Here is a 26,524-nt window from a genome sequence, read left to right as displayed (position 1 = left end):
CAAGCTACAAGCCTCTTCACCGCCTTTGCCCACAAGTCTCTTCCAAATAAGCAGAAGCAAGTGGTTTCATAAACCTCAACCCACATTCTCCCTCCCACAAAAAAAAAAAAAAAAAAAAACCAAAAAAAACAAATCAAAACCAAAACACAAAAAACCAGAACACCCAAACATCTTCTGAAGGTACAGAGATTTTGAGACAGGGGAAATCTGTGATTCAGTCCACAAGACAACAGTCTCTCTCTGGAAAAAGTATGACTCTCTGCCTCCTACACACACTGGCACTTGATAGTCCAAGACAGTCTTTTACAGTCTTGGGACAATTTTAATCCACTCCTCATACCTTTTGACCCACATTTTAGATTAATTTTCTCTCTGGTGCTCATTCTCAGTTCTGTTTCTCCCTTATGTATTTCTCTTTGGCACCTACAAGCCAGTGTACAACAGCTCAAATGTCCATTCAGGTTCATCTTTTCATTCTTACAATGCTCATACCCTTCTGCCTACTCAATTTTCTTTATGCAAAAAGTTCTTGGATCCCCATTCAGACGGCCAAAAAAAAAAAAAATTTCCAAAAGCATCATTTGGAGGACAGAGAGAAATAGTAGTAAGATATCTGCAGAAAGGAAAGAAAAAAAGGAACATAAAAATGTGAATACCTCAGGAGAGAGTATATGCCATATCTGTGCAACATCTGCTTCTCCTGGTTCTAGTGGTCCTGCCACCATTTTTCCCTCTGTCTTTACCACAGCTACAGCTGTACAGGCACAGTAATTGCTTTCTCTGCAAACTCCTTTTGCTACTTACCTCATGAACTTCACCATCCTCTATAATCCGGGGGAGGACATGGGAAAGAATTTATCCCTAATTAAGTAGTATGAATAGTTTGTCTTAACAATACAAAAGACATTGAATAGACATGTCCAAGAGACTCTTTAGGAAGACAGCCCAGCTCAAGAGAGAACTGAGACCCCAGGCGAGTGTTTCTAGCTGCCCTGGTCTGTGGGGCTGGCTGCCCTGTACACGTGTGCTTGTGCATGCACCTATGCAAAGGCATGCTCAGCCTCACTGCCAGGCTGCAGCTTGGAGAGACGGAGCTGCAGCCACCTAGTTGTTATCATGCTACCAGTTTCAGCAACCCTTAATGCTTTCCTCACGCTGAGCACACAGTGTGATTTCCTCCTGTCACATAGCACCAAGCAAGCCAGATCAGAAACGGAAATCCTTTAAGAGAGCATAAAACATCTATCAAATAAGCATGAGGCTTTGGAACACACCTTCAGCCACATCAAAAACCCAGTTCCTCAGTTAAAAACAAACATGGGGGACTGACAATATAGCAACTGTAGCGATTCTGCAGTGCTCATAATAATAATGTGCCCCCAAAAACCAGGCAGTTCTACTTTGCACATATATAATAGCTGAAATCACAAAAGATATGCTAAGAAAAAAAAAAAAAAAAAAAAGAGAAAAATACAATTTAAATGCATTTTTAAATTGTCAGAGAAAAAAATATTAAATTTTCCAGCAAAGCTGTTTGCTTAGTATTTTGGTCAGCAGCTCTTAGGTGAAGCCTATTCATTTAAAGTACAAATTAATGAAGCTTATATTTGTAATAAAATACGCCTGTAAAGAAATCATGCTCCTCTTTTGCCTTCCCTCCTACACTCATTCTCCTGACAAGCAGGCACATATAAGCAAATGAAGAATGCCTACTAGGATTATTTCAGTGGAAAAAATGAGATCATTTACTGTTGCCTGACATGTCTTACAATGCATATAAATTCAAGGAGTGTGCCGCTGTCTCTCCTCCAGCTATGCCACATATTAGTTGTGCCCTCATATTATTAAAATCCTCAAAGCTGTTGTCATAAATACAAAAATAGGGCAAAAGGAGGTAACCAGATGGTTGCTTGAAGCCTTAAGTATAAAATACATACAATAGCAAAACCCAGTGGTAGTCTTTGAGCACACAACCAAAGAGCACACTATAAGGCTGTTTAGTCCAGCATTAAGTTCTTGCCCAGAAAGACCTAAACATGTTTCTATGAATAGGGTTTGTAATGAAACTCATGTCAGCTTGGATTTAAGTATCTCTCTGCAGTGTCAGCAAGCCCCTAATATTATTATAACTGTACTGTCATAAAAGAATAAAAGTGAAAGTTTGGATTACCATGTAGTTTCAACACACATCAGAATTTAAAAACATCAGTTAATCCTGTTTTAATCATAAACTCATTAGGGTGAGCCAGTTTCATAAAGCATTTGAACCAGAATGACTTTGAATACAACTTCAGACTTTGCCAAAGCTTTCATAATTTAGAATCTATGCCACACCAGCCAAAATGGAGATGAGCAGAAAGGTCAAAGTCTTGTTTATTTTTAAGGCTCTATAAGATGATCCAATAAAGAACTCCATCTCCTCCTAAAGCTTTAATAATATCTGTGTCAGGGAAATAAGATCACCAACCGTCAATAGTTTTTGACACTAATAGCTCAATTATATAAAACATTTTTTGAAAAAGAAAATACTTTCAAGAACTTGTGCACTTGCCTGAAACCTATTAAGAAAGAAAGAAGTGAGTTTATGGACAGAACATTTTAGTTTTTTATGAAAGCAAAGCAAAAAGTGATGGCAAAATGAAATATGATGGTGAAAATATCGTGTTTTCAAGATTAATCTGAGTCTGGAAAAAGCCAGGATATGGAAGATAAGGGAACCAAAGCCCATGACAAATACTTTCATTATCTCAGAAACAAGCAGGATTGTAACCTGTCACCTCAGGGCTCAATAATTAGCACCTTACTCATGACATATTGAAGGCAGGAAGGCAAATCTGTCCAAAATTTTACAGGAGATTATTTGAGAATCAGAATTCAGTATCAGGTCAGAAAAATAAAACTATATGAACAGCTTAAAAGACAGCTGCACAGTTTTAATGAAGATTTGGCCTACCAGTCTGTCTAAAAGAACATGTGGGGATATTTTGCTGAGAGTTGCTGGCAAGTTAAATCTAAGTCACAGGAAACAAATTTACAGATTTCGCCTCTAAAGACACTATCAACAAACTTTAATGTAAAGTCAAAGCTATTTTCATTTTTTGAAAGAATCTATTGTGGCTATTGACAGGGAAATCAGTGCAATGTTGCTTCACTTTTTTAGGAACAGTAAAAGAAACAACTTACACACATTTACTTCAAAAAAATTATCTCTACAAAGGAAAAAAAACCTACAACAAAATAAGTATCGCTGTTATCTTCAATAGGATTGGTATTATCTGACCTAACTGCACTCTTCTTTAGAAGCATGCAGACTTTATCAATGAATCAGCACAGAGAAATACTCACATGGTCCAATACCCTGTCTCCAGCACCTAACAGGTAAGCAGCCATGTACTGCAGGAAAGACTTTGGAAGCTAAACCAAGACAGAGTGACTGTCTAGGCACTGTGGAGATGCAAGAGAAAATCTGCACAAAGAAACAATGGGGACAGGACAGGGACAGCCATAATGACAACCCCCTGGCTTAAAACATGCCTGAAAATTCTATTCAATTAATAAATACTATAGGGATGATTTTTAAATACTTTTATCAGGAAACTGTGGTTAGTAAATAGAGGCAAATCCAAATAAATAAAAGGCCTTTATGAACAACCGATCAGCAAACTTCAGAGATGCCAGCCTGATTAGCCTGTGGTACAGCAGCAACAGTTTTATTAAGTTACTTGCATATGCTAGAATGCTGTGACTGCTTCTAGCTAGAAAAACTGCTATCATGACCCATGCTGTCATCACTAAACTGCACTGTCTAGAACATCATCATCTATTTGAAATTGCTGCTAATTTAGAATAAGCTCTTTAGGAGGAGCCCCGTGTTTCAGCAGAGTGCACGACGTACTGGGGGACGTACTGGACCTGTATTAATTGGTCTCTTGGTGACATGCAAGGTGTTAATCATGACCAGTAGGGATGTAATTGCCTAGATCCAGCCTACCAGCACCCACTCTTCTCAAGATATACTTCTGTTTAAGATGTTTCACTTTCTCTGATTACCAAGAGCTCTTTAAGGAAGAGATGGCTAGAGGCACATCTGTCAATGCATCAAGATCAGACATTCCCTTTCTGCCCCTTTTAGCTTTCTAAGTGCAGCATTTTTTTCCACACATCTTTTCCTTAGGTTCTCTGAAGGAAAACAGCCAATTCCCATAGAAGCAATTTCAGCATTACCTTCTCTCAAACCAGTCTCTTATATAAAATACGTGTGTTATATTTGAAACAGAACCTACTGCATTATAAGATTCAGTGAAAGCTTCACAGGATTCAGTTCAGTTGAATAAATATTTCTTTTATCTCTTCCACCCACTTACACAGCAGCAGGCACACTTCCAGGACACAGAATGCATGTCTCTGTTCAAGCACTGAATTCAACTCCCTCCTCTTACAATGCCTAATCACACATTTGTAAAGAACCTTTGTAAAGTCAGCCTTGGATTCTAAAAAGGAAAAATCTACCCCAATTAACACAGAAAGCTTCCAATATTCATAAAGAAAATATACCCCTTTGGATAGACCCCTTTGAAAGGGAGGAACATCTTTTTGATCCAATAAGGGAAAAGAGAAGTTCTGTAGTTTTTGAAGGTATAATTTATCAGCAGGCCTCACAAACTCCTGAAAACCATTCCAAGTTAGATATCTAAAGCAAAACCAGTTGCAAAAGACCTGCTTTATGCCCTTCACACATCACAGTATATGAGTTAACTCATATAAAGACAGTTTAGTCACCTGTTCATATACACAAAACACTTGTTTTCAAGGATAAAGCTTGAAAAGTATCACAATATTACTAGGAGTATTTTGACTCTCAGCTGAGATACAAAGTTAGTATGGCCCTGAAGATTACTGGAATGTAAGCTCTCTTAATTTGATCATGTACGTACGTGCTCAAAGACTGGCAAATATTAAGTGAAGAGATACGAGTCTTATAAACTGGCTTATATTAAGTCATTCTGTATTTTCTTCAAGCTAAAAGCACACACAATTACCTGCTGTTGTTCAGTTGATGTGCAATAATAAGTTGTTACAATGGATACGCCATCATGATCCTGAACTCCCTTTTTAATTAAACTCCTGTGAACAGGTGTACCTGACCCTTAGTAGAAATGGTACTGAAGGAGAGAATCTGAGACTATCATGAGACACAGGTGTGGAGAAAAAAACAACTCCATTACCAAATCTGACGTTCTGGTAATACAAGTTTCCGAACAAACTGGTACCCCCTAAACAGATTATTTCACATCCTACCCACATAAAACTGCATGGGGTTCATCATAAGCACACCAATTCTAAGTACAATACAACAGTTTATTCTGAATATTTTTATCTGATTTTATTCTAGTGCTTAGCAGAAGAGCAAATGAGGAATGTTTCATGCTGCACAAAATTTTATTTCTGCCTTTAAATTAGTATCCAGCGAAGATTAGGCACAGTAAACGCAGACCTTATGTTTGCATGGGCTTCATCTTATTGATCATACATAGTTCTACTACATTTTATTGAAATTAATATCTACTCCTTGCTGGTTTGTTGGGGGGTTTTGTCCTCCTCAACATACACAAGTACTGTTCATTATTTTGCATTCCATTTTGTGTAATGCTCTCTTCTATGTTTTTCTTTCAGTTTTAAAATTACTTGTACATATCTTGCTTCTCTCCAGCCCTTCCACCCCTAAACCAGATATAATTTTACAAGATTTTCAGTGCTATTTTTTTCTGTTATTGGTGAATTTTAAAATATAATTAAACACTTACCCAAAATGAAAATAGTTTATTTCTTTACATTTTTTTTATTAAAAGCAATTTTAACACGTGGTTGTAGTCTGGAAACAGACTTACAAATTAGCATTTCTTCCTAACAGAAAATTCCTGGTGTGAACCTGAAGTCTTGCCCACAAAACTGACCGAAAGACATGCTACTATTATTAAATCAGATAATGACTTCCACTGGTTGCAGTTTTGGTTCATTAGAAGTATTATGCTAATAAACAAAAATGCTTAAAACAACAAATTCCTCAAAATGGCTTTTACCAAAATGAAGAGGTGCCACAATTTCTTTCTCCCACTGTATGACTACTTTCATGCTCTCATTCTTACTCTCTCTACCAGCACAAACATGTAGTGACTACTAGAATCGATGTCATAAAGACGTAACACTGTCTTTACCGATGACATAAAGAATCAAACACTGTAATTTTTATTCACATAAGATGTGAATAGACAATATTCAGTAGACAATATTCACATGAGATATGAAAAGATAATAGTTTCACTCTTGTCTGTAGTAACAAGGCCTTAATGGACCAATTTGGCCAATGCATGTTAAATATGCAGATACAGGTAAAATGGAAAGAGTCTAGAAGAGCAAGAAGAATGGTAAAAGATTTAAAAACTACTGTCTCTAAAGAACAGTCTAAGATTTTTAGCCTAAAGAAAAAAAAATAAAGTATATGAATAAGAACAGTCATTCAGTACATGAGTTTATTGCAGCAAAACAGCAACAAGTTGTTTTACAAGACGACAGAAGGAAGTACCATTAATTAGCCTAATATAGACCAGGAACATTTAAGTCAGATACTACCTACCTTTTGAACTAGAAAAACTATTAAAGCAACTGGAATAAACCACCTAAGGATTATTATCCAGTTTCCATTGTTAGATTAAATATGTTCTGCCAAGTCTAGATACGTTCAGTCACTGTTTCACTTCCCAGCGCTCAGCAGCAATTATCTTTTATGCTATTCCGTGTAACATCACATTCCTTCTTCTTTGTGCTCCTTTAACATACCCTCAGTCCAACTTATGGCATGACCCAATGCTTGTGAGTCATGCCACAAATATAATTCAGAAGCTGACCATCTTAAAAAGAACACATCTGTTTTCTTAAGCTGTGGGACTTCTCTGGGTTTTGGTGTGAGGCACAGGCTCATTTTCAACCTTGAGGATTTTTCAGGATTTCAACAACCCTGCAACACTGATCAGCTAGAGCTGATGATGTGCAGCAGGAATAGTCAAAGCCTGTACTACCAAACATGGTACTGTAGAACGTCTACCTTAGTAAATAGCTGGGACAACATTAGGATCTTCTTTTTTGAGGATTTCTTGGGGAAATCAGCTGCTTTTTTGGACCTTGTTTTGACAGCACCTTAAATCAAATGCGCTGTCAACTCTTATGCCCACACCCAATGACACCATACAAATAGAAGCATCTCTGTTGTACTTTTTATGGCAATCTGTGTGAACAGTAAGAGTTACAAAGAAAAAATGCATACGTATTATTGTTCATAATATGCTTATTACTATGCAAACATTGTTCTTGAATAATTTCAGAAAACGAGCAGAAAAAATTATACTTCTTGAAAATGACCCTATTCAGGATTCTGAACTTTGTTTGTTGTATTCTTTAAAGGAAAAAATATGCTAGGACACAGCTATAAAATTGTAAAGATACAATTTTTTATGATTTTCTCTTCTACTATCTGTCATGCACTCATCTTCTTCAAAAGCAAGACAGCAGTAGCAGCAAGTGAAACTACCTGTAATGCTTGCCCCAGGCTGCAGAGAAACATCTACTGCCAACATTGGTGTATGTTCCTACATTTAGTACACTAACCCCAAGTATTGGGTGAAAACAACTGACAGGGCTATCATCCAAGTTAAGAATAACTCAAAAGTCCCCCAAAAACCAGTGTGGGGTGGAAGTGGAGATACAGAATGTTATGCTGTCAGATGTTTTTTCGAGTTCAGTGATCTGCTTTATAAAACAGTCCAGCAAACAGTTGTATAAGCACAATTAAAGGAACAGAGACCTGTAGCAGGGAATCAGAAAGGAACCCAACACCTAACTTGTGTTTATTCAAATCACATTCTACTCAGCCTGTATCAGGCTGACCTTTAAAGCCCATAACAAATCCACAGCCCACCAACAACTGCAGGAATTTCTCCTCCAATGTATTTGTGCTCAGGAGAGGCCCGAGGTGTACAGCTGACTAAAAAGGGGCTGCAGTGCATTCGCATAGCGTGGGAGAGTTACTCACGCATGAGCTTCTTATAGTAACCGACTCTCCCACATTGTGCACTGCCTGTAGTTAATACCTATATGGATATCAAAAAAATTTGATATGGAAGAAAATTGATTTGCCTTCTGAAAACGTTAACTTGGATATTCCCTTCTTAAAATATGAAGAATGAGATATTGCACTAAGTCTGATATTTAGTTTCATTCCTTAAAAAAAAAAGGGAAAAGCAAAGAGTTAAGAATGCGGAAAAATGTGACTTAATATGTAAATACAGCAGAAACACTGGTATGGCATTATGCAAAGTTAGTGCCACCAGAGATGAATTATAAAATAACTTGTTCTAAATGAAGGACAAACACTAAAAGAATGTACACATTCATATACCAGCTGTCTTATTGTTGCAGGCTGGGGGGAACCTATTGAACCAAGAACTCATGTTCTTTTGTATTTAACAATATAAAAGAACAAATGTTCTTTTGTATTTAACTAATGTAGCGATAACATCCAGTGATGAGGGCCTCCCGTGTTGATAGTTAATGGGCTAAATGAATGTGGTTTTCTCTTCAATCACAGACTTACACCTAATTTTTCTACTTCCACACCTGCCCAAAAACATACGTAAGTTAGAACAGGACACCGGGGAGAAAAAAAATGGACAGCCCTCACCGACAATGTGCAAAGGCACAGTCAGGAAGCACTCTCCTGTCCAAATCTAGATCAAGTAAGATTCTAAGGAAAGAAGCTCAGAGTTAACCTGCCCCTTGAGAAAGACCAATGAGCTGGGATATGATTATGTATTCCTTTATAATTAGTTTTCATAAATATACAATGCAGCTATTTTAATACCAAGAACTACTTAGCAATTCTACATTACTTAAACATGAAGCTTGCACACCCTCTTCAAACATTGTATCACGTATTAGAAATTAATTCAATACGTATTCTTACTATGTATAACTTGAAGAGATGGAATGATACACTTGAAATACCACCAAGGGTATCAGAATAAGAATCATAAGCACCTAACTAGAAGATGACGCTCCAGTTCAACACATTAATCCAAACATAAAATGGAATCTTAGGTTTTCATGCTTCTGTATTCCTACAAGATAAATTCCTAACTACCAAAATTTCACAATATCTTCTAGGTCATATAGACAAGAAATTGAGAGCTAGAATTAATCTCAATAGCATGCAACACACTTATGGAGAGAACACTTTTTTAACTAAGGCCTGACAATCTGCACTAGGTTTCTAGGTTTCCAGAAAGTCACAGTAACAATTTTCCCATCTTGGCTTTCAAGCATAAGGAAAAGAATTTACATCAGCATATTTATTTTTATCCACAGTGTTTATTTCTGCTGTAATGCAAATAAACTCTACATATCTAGTAATAATAATGCAAAAAGGATGAAAGTGACAAAGTAAGAGTAAGTTTATGTTCAATACAGTCATATTACAAGTATATTTACCATCAACATTAAAGTGCAACTAATACTGGAAAAAAAATCAAAACCCAACTTAGAAGCCTAACTTTCTTCTCAGTACTCAAGTAACCACAAACTTGTGATATCACTCACCAAGCCATATTGTTTATGCTAACACACCCAGCATCATCAGATATCTATCTATCTTTAGACAGATAACCTGTAGCCATCAAAATTAAAGCCCTATCAGACTCAGGAGCATTAAACCCGTGGATTTCTGGCCTTCAAAGACTCCTGTATGAGAAAGAAATGTAATGCTTTTCCTCCCTACTAACATAGAAGAGTCAGCATTGCCAAGGATAGGTGATAATGCCTCCTCCCAGGCAGCACCTACAGTCAAAATACAGAAGCACTGCCTGTTAAGTCCACTCCAATGTTATGCATCAAATGTACAAGATTAGGGCCATCAAGTTCTGTCAGCAAGACAGAATATTCTGCTTTAAGGATGAAAAGCCAGAATGATCAAGCAGGAAGAGGTGTGTTAGGGAATGTCTGACAGCCCTGGATTTGCTCAAGGTCTTCCACAGCGACACAGAGATTTGGGCAACCACCACATTGGTGAAATACAACTGAATTTCAGTCTTTTTTTTTTCACTATGCACATTCATCATCAGACCAGAACAATTTCTTAAAAAGGAAGAGTCTTAAGAAACAAGTCATTAAGAAAGACAAGAAATAGTCTTGCAGAATTAAATGACTTATGATACGACCTAAGATATGGAGGTCTTAGTAGCAGGATATTTTGTTGGCAGCATTTCTCATTTCAGGAAGTATTCAGTCAAGCATGGCTAAAACAAGCAGTGTCCCCATTGGATTCAGCAGCCAATAAAATGCTATTAATTTCAGCCTAATGTCCAGTAAAAGCAATTAATTTCAGAATACATAATTGCAACAGAAGTTTTCAATGACAAATACAGCAACACGGTTTTGCACCCTGCTAAAGCAGCAAAATAACTGCTAATAACCAGTTATTTGGCATTGGGCAAGAATAGAAAGCAGAGCATAGCAGTACAAGGAAAACATGAGAATTAAATCTACCACCCCTTATGCAAGTAGTTTTAAATTTATCAAACCTCTAGAAAAAAAATCTCAAAAGATATTGGAAGGAAAATCTACTCTGTCCATCTTAAGTCCACTTCCATTTAGAAAATATTAAATGCAGGAGGCTATGTTTTCCAAGCTAGTATTTGTTTTATTCTAATTGAAGCTTCATCTTAAGGTACAGCCAATAGGAAAAACTTATTAGCTCTACATGGGATGGACAAAACCTTCATAATAGATATCAGTTGATTTAATTTAAAAAAAAATGGCAGCTAAACATTTCTGTACAGCTGGTCACTGGCAAGTTACAGAGATTGAGCAGGAAGAAGTACTTTATTGTGCAGGCTAACAGGGAAAAAGATAAACAGGACGGTTTAACTGGACAACATGGTTTCACATTAAGGAATAAATCTACTTTGCTTATGTAAATTTCACTTAAATATTAGAGAAGAGTTGGTACAGAGGTGGCTGACAGCATTAACTTTAGGCAAAGTAGACCATCTATTTTATTGCCTTACATAAGGTTTGGTTGCAAAGACCACTAAAGTCAACTAACTCTTCATTTACTTGAATTGTCTTTGAATTTGACCCAGAATTTAAACAGCATTACTACTTGCTATGTAAGCACAAGGTCTGAAAAAATTCCAGTTTACAGATAAGATTTCCCAAGTTGAAGTTGAACCAAATAGTTCAATAGTTGACAAAATAAATTACTCTGCACATTGTATCTCATTTGTTGGAGAAAATATTCTCACTCTTACCTGCACATTTTCTTCTGTAACTTGAATTTCAGCAGTGTAAATATAATCAATGAGCATCCTTAGAGTCCAGCCATCAACTTCCTTTATTCGAACTTTTTTTGCTCGGCTTTCACTCATCTCACCTACAAACACAGTTTATTAGTCAAGTAAATAAGACAGAAATACAGCCCAAATACAGAAGTTTAACAGCAGCAGAAATTTTGTGTATGAGCAGTTGTGATAGTAGAATAACTTCAACACCAATAATTTAATTTTTCTTTCCTTCCTTCCTCCAGTGAGGAAGGAAGATTTTGTTGTCATCATGCAAATGCTACCTGGGTTAATACTTTTAGTGCAGGTGACCTATTTTTTCCAGTGTACAATATCAGGAAAATATTGTTTTCAGACCTAAATATGACACTTCAAATGCATACAGAAACAGTTTGCTGGGAAAGCAAGATATTAAAATACTCTAGCTTTATTAACTTCTTAATTGAAGGAGCATATCAAACACAATCTGGAGTAAATTTATTTAAATAAGAAGTTATATCCCCACAGAAGAATTAACATACATATTTCTTTGCTTGCCTACTTATTATTCCCTTAGCGATTTCACCTCTTTTGCAGCTCCAATTTAACAGCTCAAGCTAAGATAAAATGGTAAGCAAGGGAAAACTTGTTGGATCTCATTTTGTGGAGGCTGACATGTTGGCCATATGCCACAACTGATCTTCAAAGAAAGGCCTGCAAAATATCTTCCACCTTCCAAAATATGATGTTTCTCAAAGTGCAATATTTTCTTTATGGCTGAAATAATTATCCAAGTACATATTTTGAAGTAATGACTATAGCCTTCTTAATGACTTCCAGATCAGGTCATCTCAGACCTTTAAACCCTCTTGCACTGACTTCCACTGAGAAACAAAACACGAACTACAAAAGTGATGTTGGAAGATATATAAAATTTCACTTTGGAAGAGTATATCCCAATCTCTGAATACATTAGTTTCTTATTCTTCTATGTTGGATATAATTTCTTTCCCTTAAGCATATACATCTAGAGATAAGGGCATTGGTGATATAATAAATTTAATGTATACAACAAGAAAAGCCAACAGGATGGAGAAGTGAACAAGAACATGCTAACCATTGCTGATATTTTCTTATGAATTCATACACATTTTCATTGTTTGTTACTTCATTGTTCTTGTCTCTAGGGTTAGGGTCAAACAATGCATTTAACCCAGTGGTTTCAATAAAGGGATCATCACTGACGAATCTGTTACCGCTGTTCATGGTACCATACCTTTTTTTGAGCTGAAGGGTAAAGAATGGCATCGCAAATCAACCCTTTAAGTGGCAGGAAGTTCAAAAGACATAAAAACCAGCAAAATCCAGCTCCCACAGAACTTTCTCCTTTCACCTGCACTTCTGAAACATTCCCCTACACCTTTGAAGGATGACTGCAGAACGTTCCCTGCAGGGCCCTGTATTCCAAGTTTCTACTTCTAGTTTGACACAGATTAAACCTATTGATCTTCAGAGCATGTAAACTGCAACTTATTTATTATGCAAGCTGCTGTGGAGGTGGTCCTCTGGGAAAATTGTGTGTGTAGGAGAGCAGATTTTGATATTCTGCAAGCATATTAGATTTGTTTTCAGATTTTGTGTCAAGGCTTTTAGAGTCATGGATAGGCACCTTCTCTGTTTAAAAACCAAGCCCAGAATACAAAAATAAAAAACCCTGAACAAGAAAATAAAAACCAAAAAAACACCCAACACCCAAACAACAACAACAAAACACCCAACCAAAATAACCCCAAAAAATACTTGCTTCCAACTTTCATGTGAACCAGACATGCAATCTTACTACAGTTCTAGATCAACCCATATCTGTTTGATAGATCATATAGAGCAAATCAGATGCACTCAGCAGGCAGTCTCAGTCTAGAATTCAACCTGCTGAAGAACTCAGTTTATGACTGGGAAGCAGCACCACCATGTCTCCACAGAGTTCATAGTGACAGGAAAGCATATCATGAACAGAAAGCACTGAGCTGATCCAACCTCTCAAGCAGCAGCAGCAAAGCACCAGCTGAGTTGAAGATACTAAGGGGCTACAAAGATACAAAGGGGCTACCTAACAAGCTTACATGGCTCCTCACAAAGTAATGCAAAGAAGGCCTTTTTTTTTTCCCCCCCAAGAATTTTACAAATGGAGAATGGAAGTGAAGAGAGCAGGTAAATCCCTAAGGATTACTGCCATCGTAGAAAAGAAAATTAAAGCCACCCTTATCTGAAGTCAGGCCCTAGAACCACTGAAGAGTCCCTTCTCTGATGCTTTATAATCAATTCCTCTAAACATTTAAGTAGATTTAAATAATATTTCTAAATAATTCCACTGTGTAAGACAAAAGAAATATTCCTATTAACATAGATTAAATAGCAGGGACTTTCTTCCCGCCCATCTCCTCATTGGATAATTATTACTAACTTACTATATTCTGTAACTTTAAAAGACAGTAACTTTTTCTTTCCTGATAATTATTAGGGCCACCATTACAAGTACAAATGAAGGAAAAAAAAAAAATAGGCCTCTGTTTGAACCTAGTTAATGCCATATCCCAGCCTGCACTGCAGTAATATTTAATGACTCAGAGAATGATGGAATCAACCTGCAAACACATGTCTAAACAGAAGCTTCTAATTTCTAATCAAAAAGTAACCGTAAAGCATAAGAGTGCAAGTTTTTCACTGTCTTTCCAGTCCCTGTTTTATTCTGGATGGAAGAAGATACTTCTCCCTTTGGTTGTGGCTGATTAAGGAATGCAATTTGCTTATTTGAACTTGCAGATTACTGGATGAGAATAAAAATCCACCTAAGAAGCGTGGATTTCAGGCTTCATGGAGAGAACAATCACAATGACATTGGGGAATTTTTGTGTGGGGAATGGCTGAAATGCACCAATACCACAGCTGGGCCGTGCTGTAAGCAACCTATAAGCCTAGTATAAAACCTGCTGCTAACTCTTAAAGCCACAGCTGAATTCTATTTAAGCTCCCACCTATTTGGCTCACCAACTACACAAACCTCACTACAGATATATTAGTTGAACACTTCACACCCATTACTCAAGTGAGTGTTCCCACCTCCTGCAGCACTGGGGCTAAAGAACGCCTACATTTAAAAACATAAAACAAGTAAAAAATTTTAAAAGGGAAGAGAAGATTTCAGTCATTCCATCTGGAGAGCAGCTACAGACACTGCTGCACTGGCACTCTGAATGGGTAATAAACTTCTTCACAGAGAGGGCAGTCAGGGCAAGCAGAAATGTCTTAATCACAGAAGACATAATAAAAAGCTACACACTGAGCAAAGAGTATTTGCAATGTGATAGTCAACAACAGTTAGCCTTTAATACAGAACTAACACAAGAGGCTTGCATTTCTCTGCTACTAAGGTGATAAAAAGGAACTGTAGAAGCAGCTTTTTTTATTCTCATTTTATAGGCAGGAGTAAAAATGAAGAAAGAACTTATCAGTCACCCATAATATTTGCCTCAACCACAAATGCAAACTTAAAGAACTGATTGAGGAAGAGATATTTAATTTTATAAGCAACTTTAAAGCATTCTTGTAGAAGTTACTCCACTTCTGGCCTTGAATATGTCAAAATACTTGCCTATAAAATCCAGAATGATCGGCTGCTTCCCTGGAACACAACAGTATTTGAAATTTCATCCATCTTGTTGCATACAATTAAAATTATTAAAACACCAATCTGTTTGCATATGGGCAGGCCAAGAGTCACATTTCTACTTCCATCTGAGCTGGTGGTCAGAAGCAATGGATTACAGAGAAGTCTTAATTTCAGGCAGTTGACATTAACTACAAAGCTGGCACAAGATTTGAGGATGAACAGACAAAACCTCAGAAGTTAATTTTAACATGCATTTCGTAGCATTCTTACTTTGGCACTGAATTTTACATTATTTCAATGTGATTTATAACTATGATGGAATTAAACCCACAGCACAGGAATTTCAGCTGGAGGCTCCTATCCTAGACCTGAGCCTATCTTAGCCTTGCAAGCCCTCAGCATTCCTGCTCCAGCAGTAAAGCAGGAACTTGGCCAGCATGGAGCAAGCAGAAGTCAAATCAAGCCTGTACAGAAAAGTAGTGGCAATGATGCAGAGTACATATGTCATGGAGAATTACCCTAAAAATATTGAAACATGCACTCCAGCTACAGGCTGCCAAAGCCACAGAAAGCTTTCATATCTACTAACAGCCTAGAGCGCTCATGGGCTGAAGAATGTAGGAGCAGTAGTTGTTAAAGGACATAATTTACTCAAAAATTCACATAGTTATTTTCACCTTCCTTTGGACAAGTGAGATTACTAGAGGCTTAAAGTGTATAACAACTTAAGTATCGCTGGCTTACTTAACATCTAATTTGTTTTTTAATTAAGGAGACTTTTTAAAGCATTCATCATACTAACAAAGGCTACATTGACAGTATGTCCTTAGACTGCAAAAAAAAAAATCATTAAGAATCCCAAATGTTCCTATTGTATTATCTAAAAATCAAATCAGATCCTAAAAAGCAAAAGTCATGAAATTTTATTCTTTATACAGTTAGACTGGATTATAACATAGTAAGTATTGAAACATTTGGTACCTGTAAACATGGCATGGAAGTAGGGGCTGCAGGCGGCTAACACAACTCTATGCGCTGCAATTTCCATGTCTTCAGCTACTATCGTCACATCACACAGCAAGTTTTGACTATTTAGAAATATCAGAGAAGGCAATTTCACATAAGTGGACTACAACAGAAAAGTATATATGATATCACACACAATTTCTTTTCCCATGCCATCAGAAGAGGCAGGCAGACAATGTTGATGAAGCATTGTTTTTAATGTGTTACACAACCACATGGCTGTTACTCAATCAGATTACGGATGGAGCTTGGGTACACAAAACTATTTAAAAATCAAACAACTGAATTGTGATTCATTGCACAGAAGTTTTCTTCACTGAATAACCATAATTTGTATCAGCCCAATTTATAAACATTCTCTCTGGAAGTCTGGGCCCCTTTGAACAACTATGATAGAAAAAACAGAATTTAATATATACAAGCACTAAAAAAAAAAATACATAAGAAACAAGGCTTTACAGACAACAAAGAATCCAAACTTCAACTGAGATGCATGTGTCACATTACACTGGAAACTTATGCCTACTTAATTGTACAAATCTACTACTCAGTCTTCTCTATATTCACTGTTTTCCAAGCATTTTTCATATTCATCCCATGCACACAATAGCAATTCTTTTGTCCAGTCTGAACAGTTTAGAATTTATTATGGTTTACTTCATATCTTGACTGACTTTGTACCTTCATTACATGCATTTGCATTCTTGTCCTTAGTGACTGTAACATATTTCTTTCCTGCCCAGTTGCAATAAAGTAACATCTCATTTATAACCATCCTAACACAGGTATTTCTAACACAGTTTACATCTATTGGCTGTACCTCTTCCACTTAAACTCCTAACACATATACTCCTTAGAATCCAATTTTCTAGACTGGATAAGGAGAGGGGGAAAAAAAGAAGAAAACACACCACAACACGAAAAGGCTGCAACTTCACAGCATCTAACTAAGGGTTACAGTCACCTCTTATTCAGGCTAGCACTGTCCCTGTGGAGGTAGTATGGAATCCACAAAACTCAGACCCACAGCAACAGAGGGAAGAGGGAAAAGTATGACTTAACAGAACATATTCCTTAGGGATGGAGCTAGAGCTGCACACCAATCTAGTGATTTCTATTCTCAGTACCTTCAAAAAGATACATTTTTACCATTCCTGAATACTAATAAAGATTTTTAGATAGTTTGCAACTACCACACTAAGTTGTAGCAAAGCCAGGTGAGCAGTTGCATTTTGCCTGGACAGAACTAGAGCTCTCAGCCAAACAGCTCAGATATCCACCTCAGTCCAAAAGAAAACTCTGTGATCTCTCAGTTCTGCAATTATCCAACTTTGATGAGCCCAGACTCAAGTAAGGTGGCTTTGTGGAGGTCACACATCAAAAATTTTGGTGGTCACAACTAACCTTTGGGGCCATATTGCAATCCTGGCAATTATCTTTCTGACTTCACATTACCTTTCTGCTTTCAACTCTTATAGCAACTATGTAAATCTCATAAATTTACCTTGCAATATAGTTCTTATCAAATTGTACATAATATGTACGATGTAATGACTGTAACAGACGAAACACACAATTCAGAGGATCTTGAAACAATATTAAATTTATTATTTAAAAAAATGGAAACAGAAAGCTACACAAAAAAGGGTATTAGATGGGTATCTGATGGATAGCTTTATTGGACACCTGCACTTACCCTGACAACAGGAACAAGACGTTTTATACTTAATTGCACAGAAAGATAAAAACTAAGATAATACTAAAGATAACAATGAAGCCAGAAACAACAGAATTACATCAATGCACAACTAGGGTTACTAATTACATTGCACATACATAGACATAGTAACACCTCTAGTCTGGAACTGCATCAGGTGAATGAGTATGTCTGCATTACTACAGAGCTGACAAGCTAAAGAAACTACTGAAGAAACGACCTTAAAAACTTCATCTTGTACGCTGCTGCAAGCATCTTGTGCTTCCTCAGCACCTTCATTTCATGAGAGCACATCAATTTATTTTAGAAAAGGTTGTGTTCTGAAGTGTTAATGAACCAATTTGCTTATATAGAGTGACTGAATGAACAGAATTGTGGGGGATACACCATCATGGTACAGACAATGAGAAAAAGGGGGTTAAGCAAGTATGCATTTAAGAATAATTGAGCAACTGTTTATCAGCTTGCAGATTATTCTTCATTGGCTCATACAGAGAAAGTTTTCATTACCCCCATCTTCAAAAGGTTTTGGTAAAGTCTTGTTTGTAAGAATGAGAATTTTGATAAATATAGGTAACATCAAATTCCTTTTTGATAAAAGCAAATGATAGTAAAGTGAAAAGATAGGCATCAGAGTGTAATTTTGTCACATGTCAAGAACTAATTAGTTTTCCTAATGAGCTTTCTACTCAGTGTTGAGGTGATGCTGAGCAATGAAATGACAAAAAATACAAAGGACAAAATTGCTAAAATTTGTCAAAATTTGAAGGTACATAAAAACTCATTAACAACCTACTAGAGCCAGACAACCTGACAGCAGGCAAAAATTTAACATGCAACACAGACTCAAGCATTCAAAGCCAAATGTATTTAGTTGCTTAAGCAAATTATTTTTTCCCTAGCTATTCACTTCCTGGAGAGTATACCTCTGGCAAATACCTGTTTGTGCTACATTAATGAAAAGCACTGAGATTCATTACATTTTTAAAGTTGTTTCTAAATCAAAAAAATAATTCACTGGATTAATATTAGATCTTTGTTTAGAGCAATAAAGTCTGAAACATTTTTAAGATTTTCTGTTTATTACTTCAAACAAATGAATGCAACTAGAAACGTTTATAATTTTGTTTAATTACCACTTACCATCTTAAAAGCTGTACTCAGCTTTAATTGTAAATATTGTTGCTTTACCTTATTAAATGGCAACTAGTTAAGGTTATATGGCACAGCTCCTGTTCAAACTTTAAGTATTTATACATGCAAGGCAAAATTGCTCAAATTGCTTCTACAGCAATTTGAATTTAGGTAACCATGGAAACTGAAGTATATTCTGAAAATAATCCATGGGCTTTAAAAATGCACTCTGCTGGAAGACTGTGAATCTTTTACTTGAAACACAGCAAAACGCAGGTAAGGTTTCTAACTTCCAAAATTATTGTTAAGATTAATTCTGGGAAACTTTCTCCATGTAAAATCTTGCTCATCCTTAGGAAGTCATTGCTACTGGCTCTAGCCAGGCTCTGTTATGCTCCTTGAGACACTGCATCTGGTTACTGGGACACTTGAGAAAGCCAAGGGCATAAATTAGGTGAAGCAACAAGTGTCAGCCTATCCAGCACACAGTTTTAAAGATTTACCTATATGGAACAGCAAAGGCCAAAGGCAGAGGCTTACTTTAAAAGGGTATCAGTTGCTGTGTTTCATTCCCGTGAAGCCTCTCCAATTTTTAATTTTATATGGGAAATAACAAAGAACTACAGGATTTTCACAGCCTCCAGTACTGTCTCTGCTGAAGAAGTATTTTTATTTATTTAATTTCTCCATTGTTGCTGTAAGTTATAGCGCTAAATTACTATCAGTGATAGCTGTGAGTCCTGATTTCCAGAGCTCAGTTGTGATCTCTAATTACCAGCTGTCACAGTTTTCAACATCACTTCACCTACTCATATGTAAAATATAAATCAATATAGATGTTAAGAACATCACCAGCATCAGCCTCCCAGTTTCACTGAAACTGATGGTATTATCCCTCAAAGTCTTACAAAACTCTATTGAGAAAAGTTACTTTCAACATTTGATCGATTTCTCCCAGAGGGCAAGCGAATAACAACAAAGAAAATGTGCAGTCAATTGGTTTATACTGTGACCTATGTCTCTAGAATAGAAAATTTTAACATTTTTCTGGTTCACAGCATAACACGAAAATCAACAACAGGCACACAAAGAGCCTAAGACTCAACCAGAGTCACTTTTTGTCTATCCAGCATCAACTACATACAAGAGAGGATTAGTAGCTGTAACTCCTTAAGTACAATCTGTAAGTATTTTTCAAGTCTCATAAAACTAGTTCCAAGTTATGAGGTGCAAAAACATACTGCATACATTACAGCTATCATCACATGGCTATCATTCAGTTATCACTTCATTGTATATTTAATCCTTCTCCTCAGCTATACTTCTGACATTGCATGTTCTTAATAAACAAGCTATTATTATTAACTTAAGAAATGCAAATGAAAGCAGAAATTAACTTTGGACTCCAGGCAGGTGTATACAGTGAGGTCATACCTTCTTAATTCATTCATAACTTTAAAAGCTTTCTTCATGTGCCATGGATTTACTGTAATAGGACAGTGAATTTCGGTGTTATCATCTTTCAGATCCAACGGCTTCTGATGACAAAGTTTGGTACATCTGGAAAGAAAGAGGCAAAAAATAAAGTTAATACTTCTGTCGAATCTCCAGTGCTGTCACTTCTTTCTTTGTCCACCTTCATCTCGGGGAGAAGAAGATTTGCACTTCAAACTTCTTCTTTACTCCAAGCAATTTTAGTTTCCCTATTACCAAAGGTGCAGAGGAATAGGTACAATTCCTGTGGAAGTAGTAAGTTGGTGAGTAATACTAGTGACATTGTCAGAGGCTAACAATAATCTGCACTAAAAAAACACGATGATGTTTTCTGCTTTTGTGAATATTATTTTATTTAGTGGAGAAATAGTCTAGAATATTTCCAATAGGCTCTGAAGTGAGGGCAGAATTAGAGTTTTGGGAACTTTTCACCTAGTGCCCATACAGATCAGTGGCAGAATGCAGCAACCATCACCCCAGTCTCTTAATGCCTTCACTGCCTGTCAGGTAAAAGCTCCTCTCTGCCCTTCTACGAGGACCTCAGTTACTGTTTCACACAGCTCCTAGCTCTCCTCTGACAGGAAGACCACACAATGAGTACTGCAATTATCCAGGCTTTCCCTAGCCACAGCACAAGAAGTGGGTGACAGAAAAATTGTGTACTTTTGTAGATTCATTCAATGTTTTGAAAACCATAATGTACATAAGTGACCAGCCTTTTAATTTTTGTTACTCTCACAACCCCATTCCAAAAAGCAAGAGAAGAACTAGGCAGCGTGAAAAATCATTACCTCTAGCTACAATTAGTTCTTTCTGTAAGACATACCCAAGTAATACAGACACTAAATTCTGTAGAAGAATTATTATATACACTCCTCAGTCACTTGGACTGTCCAAACAGCAAGCGGACTTTTCATGCCAAACCAAATCAATGAGTTTCCTGTTTACAGTCACAACGTTGTTCTTACAAAGCAAACTGTGTTGCTGTAGCACTTAGAAAATGCTTAGCATCAGTGATGCTTTATTCTACAGCATTGTAACTGTATTCCTGAACCTCTAAGCTGGAAATAAGCAAAGGCACTGAGAAGTCATTTGGTGGGGCCACAAACCCTGGTACATCAACCATCTGGTTGCAAATGAAAATTCAACCTTACCAGCATTAGGTAAGCACAGTCAAACTGAACATATTCAGTGACTCACGTAATTGCAACCTCTCTTCCACTATACCAGAAAATTTTTAATTGGCCATGTCTGAACTTAAAAGAAAAAGCCAACAATAATTTAAGATTTTAACCTAGAACTCTAAGTTCTGTGCACTACAATAGTGCAAAGCCAAGCAATCAGCTCTATTTTTCGTTATCCCTACACTAGCTAGAAAATTTTGGAGCAAAGCAATACAAAAGTGAATCAAGCAACAAAGGAATGTAAAAAGATTCCATAAAACTAACCAAGTAACATCCATCCACAGAACTCTAACTGCAACCAACTTACTAGAGCGTACCATGAAACTGACATGAATTTAAAGTTTCATGTTCAATTTTGAAAATTCTACAATTAATTAATGAAAAAGGACAAATAACAGACAGGAATTCTGCATCAATAAAAAAACCCAAAACAAGTTACATGCTATTCAGCACATAAATATGCTACTTCATAGAGGAAAAAAAAAAAAAAAGACATTCTATCTAGCAAACTCCTTTAGACTGAAGGTTACTTTTCTATATTACGTGACATACGTTGTGATTAGAATTCCAAAAAATTATAGACAGAAATCAATGACTGCAGAAAACATTCAAAACACCAAAGACCTATAACCAAGAGACCCAGCTTTTAATTATACCACTGACCTATCAAATCCAAGATAGAACACTTTCACTGCAACTTTCTACATCCCAAAGCTATCTACATCAGACACTGATGTCTATCTATCTGCATCCATATACAGGCTGTGTATGCATCAAATGCAGCTATGCAAGGAAAAAAAAAAGTGATCCAGGAAAACAAAGTCATCCAGTGATCCAAGGAAAAAACAAAGTTGTCTGTAAAGAGCTGCCAAGCAACCTGGATTAGATGGATGAGCTCACATGAAGCGTAAATTAATTTGCTGAAGTTTCATTTGTTTGTCACAAAGGGTGACTTTGTTTTAAGGTAATGAACCCTACAAAACCATCAGTCATATGCCTTCGGTTTTGGGAATTGCCAGTCTGCCTGAAGTACTGGGGTCTCTCTTACCATTTCACCAGCTGGGCCACAGCTGTCTGCAACTGGTTTCCTTCAGCTTCTACTCAAGAACCTCATGCAGTGCAGAGCACACCTGAAATCTACCTACCGAAGGCACAGGATGAAGTAGCACTGAAGCGGAGCCTGTGAAAGGACTGAGGAGGCCAGCTGAGGTGCAGCTGGAGATGGTTGCCTGGAGTGCATCGCCTGGGCACTGCCACTAAAAAAGATGCTTAACTAAATAACCAGAAAACCGGGAGTGATATAAGCACGACTGCTGAGTCAAACAAGGAGTAATTTGGGACCACATATGGAGGAAGCAGAAGGAGTGAGGGGGAGGAGGGAGAAAAAGCCCGCCTGTCCCCACAAGCTGGAAGGCACACGGGAAGGCGGCGGGCGGGGGTGCCGGCAGCGCTGCCCGCCCGCGGGAGCCCCGCGCCCGCTCCCCCCGCCGCACGGTGTCCGCGGCCGGCACCCGCAGCGGCACCACCGGGCATCTCCGAGCGCCAGCCGGCCGCGCTGTCCAGGGGAGAGCCGGCCAGCCGGGCAGCCGTTCCGCCACCAGGTCGCCGGCACGACCCTCCCGCCGGCGCTGCCCCGCGGCCGGTTCCTTGCGTCCCCCGTCCTCAGGCACCGCTCCTCCCGGTGTCGAGGGGCCCGGCGGGGCCGGCCGGGCTGCGGAGCGCCGCGGCACCTCCGCTCGCTGCTGCGCGGCCGGGCCCGCCCCGCCGCCCCAGCCCACGGACCGCACAGCGCTCCGCTCCGCACCGCCGTCCCGGCGGGCTCCGGGCGCCCGGCTGCCACCCCGCCCGCCTCGCCGCCGCCGCCGCCACACTCACACGGGCGGCAGCAGCATCTCCATCGCGGCTCCGCTCGGGCTTCCTCCGTGCAACGCGGGCTCGGCGAGCTGCCGCCAGCACCATGCCAGCTGCGCTGCCCCGCCGCTGGTGCGGGGTGCGGGGAGCGGCTGCGCCCGCCCGGCCGAGCCCCGCCGCCGCCGGGAGCCGCCGGCGCTGCGGCTTCTGGGTGCCCGCCCGCGGGAGGGCGCGGCGGGGACGGGCCGCTCTGCGCAGGCGCGGCGGCGGGACCCGGCCCGGCCCGGCCTGTGCGGTCCGTGCAGCGGTGGTGGCCGGAGCTCTGGTATCCGCCGGGAAAGGGGCTCCTCGCCGGAGTCTTCCGCCCTCGAGGTGGGACAGCTTCAGCCCAGGGGCTTTAGGAAGAGGAGGCTGAGACACCGCTGCCCTTGCGGAAGGAAGCGTGGCCTCCGAGTGGGATGAGCCAGGGTCTAGCGCCCAAGTGCGCGTCTCCCGCTTCCCAGGAAAGCGGTGGCTCAGGGCGGGCCGGAGAGCGACACCAGGGGCTGCCCTGCGCAGCGACACGTCCCGCGGAGCGCCCGGGTCAGCGTGCCCTCAGCGACAGCGAGCGCCCCACATGGCTTGGGGCGCTCGCGTGGGGACACACAGATGCTGTGTCCCACGGGGGGAGGGGGTGGGGGGAATTAATTAAAAAAATGAAATCAGTCCCCGTTCTCCTCAATGAGAAAATCCACCAGCAGGTGCACACCATGAGGGACATGGGCAACTTCTTGGCAGGCCAGCCAAGGAGCTGGCCCGACACCAGCTCCTGCAGGTGCCTTCTGCTCGAGCAGGGCCCGAAGGGAAGAGCAGAAGTGCGTCGGGACGGAGGAGTTGAAGAGGGTCTAGTTCTTTGTGACCTGCTGGATGTTGTCTTTTATTTGATCAACTCCAGCAGGGACACTGCTGCTCAAAACAGCTGGCCTCCTGTGTTTTGCAAACATTGCTGACGTTGATCATTAAGTACTTGAGTTTTGTTTCAGGGTTTGCTGAAGTAGCCTCTGTGATGCAAAATGGCAAAAAGAAAAACGAACAGACATCTATTTCCAATGTGTCTTTGTAAACAACACTAATTCAAGCAGTGATCAAGAATACTACATTTAGCAACTTCTGACTTGGGGCACTAGAGAAGAATTTACTGTATTTAAACCTCTGGAAATTACTTTGAAATCTTTGAAGATTGTGTAGTGGAAAATGGATTTAGCAGGCTGAACACAATTCAGGTATTTAAATCTGATTGTGTCTGTAAAATTAAAATGCTTCTTCACTGGACTAAAAGATTTTAAATTGGAATAGTATCTCCAAACGAATAAATCTACTAATAACTGATGAACATTATTTTTCTAAGAGTGAGAAGAGTTTGAAGCAGCATATTTCAAATAAGACACAAAACAAACTGGCAGGAGTGTTTTGGGTGAAGACTTACTGTAGATGGATACTGAAAGCCTTCACCAGTGTTTCTAATAAAATCACTAGCTATTAAAACGAAATGTATTTTAATCTGTTATTTTCATTTTTGCTCATCTCCAATAACACTCCTCACTAGGAAAATGCCATTTTCTTTTAGTTTTCTCAGTTTACCAATCCTCTTTCACTACAGTGATGATTTGGGAACACTTCAAAATTTTTTCAATGGGTTACCACTGGAGGTTTTTCTAAATTAAATAATCACAGTTGGCAGTGTCTGTTTTTATGAAGTCTGTGCTTTGTAACTACTGAATTTTTCTCTTCTCAAGAGACAACTAGATTTGCCTCTGGGTTGTGTTGGAAAAGACAAGGTACTTGCTAAAGATTTAAATGCACAACAAAACCTGCTTGCAGGGAAGTCTGCTCCAAAGGAGCCAGCCAGAAATAATGCTCTCTGAAATGGAGGTTTAAAATTCAGCTGGCTCTACCTAGCATAGCATGTCCAAGGTCTGAGTTCATAAGCAGGTGAGGCCTGGGTAGATCCGAGAGTGGATGATGACTGTCACATCACACTTCCAGTTTTCTGTAATTCAGAGTAAACTCCTGGACACATCACTTTGTAAGACAAGGATCCCAACTTCTACTGATCCGTAAGACCTAAGTGAATTCTACTGTGTTGTGTTTAAGGGTCCCCTCGAGACCACTGTAAACTTGTGAGCTGGTCTGGAAGCTGAGGGGCTTTGTACACTCTTCACGTATAGATCCTGCAAGTAGGTAGGCAGCTGCAGATTCTGCAGATTCTGCTCCATGCTAACACGGCAGAACTGTTTAGCAGTGTTGCTGCTGTGGTTTAACCCCAGCCAGCAGCCACGTCCCGGGCAGCCACTCACTCACTCCCCCAACAGTAGGATCAGGGACAAAATCAGAAGGATAAAAGGTAGAGAATTTTGGTTGAGATTAAGTTTAACAGGGAAAGCAGAAGCTGCACATGCAAGCAAAGCAAATCAAGGAATTAATTCACTGCTTCCCAGGGCAGGCAGGTGTTCCATCATCCAGGAGAGCAGGGCTTGGCTCATCCTCCAGGAAAGCAGGCCCCCATCACATGTAAGGGTTACTTGGGAAAACAAACACCATCACTCCAAATATCCTCCCCTTCCTCCTTCTTCTCCCCACTTTATACACTAAGCATGATGTCACATGGTGTGGGAATGTCCCTTTGGTCAGCTGGGGTCACCTGTCCTGGCTGTGTCTCCTCCCAGCCTCCCATGCACACCCAGTCTCCTCCCCAGTGTGGCAGTACAAAAAGCAGAAACAGCCTTGGCTCTGTGTAAGCCCTGCTCAGCAATAACAAGAACATCTCTGTGTTATCAACTCTGTTCAGCACAAATCCAAAACACAGCCCCATGCCAGTCACTGTGAAGAAACTTAACTCTACCCCAGCCAAAACCAGTACAAACATTTATTAACATTAAACATTTCCAACCTGTGACTTCTCTCATTTTCTTGCAGTGTTCTTTTGGCTTCAGAGCCCAATGTTCAACATCAGTTCAGTTAATTTCTGTGATGCAGAGCATCAGAAAGAAACAAATAGGGCAAGGTTCATTTTTTTTTTTTTCCCCTGAAAATTATATCTTTG

At 39.2% G+C, this 26,524-nt stretch overlaps 1 protein-coding gene across 7 annotated transcripts in view; it reads right to left on the bottom strand.

Moving 5' to 3' along the window:
• The window catches only part of KLHL2 (kelch like family member 2), a 54,200-nt gene extending 30,553 nt beyond the window's left edge, over window positions 1-23,647 (bottom strand). For 3 of the 7 annotated variants that reach the window (XM_041479877.1, XM_041479876.1, XM_041479875.1), the window contains exons 1-4: window positions 23,467-23,646; window positions 20,348-20,473; window positions 16,018-16,124; window positions 11,358-11,479 (exon numbers count right to left, since the gene is read on the bottom strand). In XM_041479877.1, coding sequence (XP_041335811.1) covers window positions 11,358-11,479; window positions 16,018-16,124; window positions 20,348-20,473; window positions 23,467-23,489 — 378 coding nt within the window. In that variant the 5' untranslated portion in view covers window positions 23,490-23,646. Of the gene's footprint in view, window positions 1-11,357; window positions 11,480-16,017; window positions 16,125-20,347; window positions 20,474-23,466 lie in introns of those variants that run through there. The other 4 variants (XR_005956177.1, XM_041479874.1, XM_041479873.1 and 1 more) reach the window with 3 other exon arrangements.
• Between the last annotated feature and the right edge of the window lie 2,877 nt (window positions 23,648-26,524).

This window comes from Pyrgilauda ruficollis, unplaced genomic scaffold (genome assembly GCF_017590135.1).
Source record: "Pyrgilauda ruficollis isolate IOZ18807 unplaced genomic scaffold, ASM1759013v1 scaffold5, whole genome shotgun sequence".
Lineage (NCBI taxonomy): Eukaryota > Metazoa > Chordata > Aves > Passeriformes > Passeridae > Pyrgilauda > Pyrgilauda ruficollis.
Note: the sequence above shows the minus strand (reverse complement) of the source record. Positions and strands in the feature narration are given on the sequence as shown.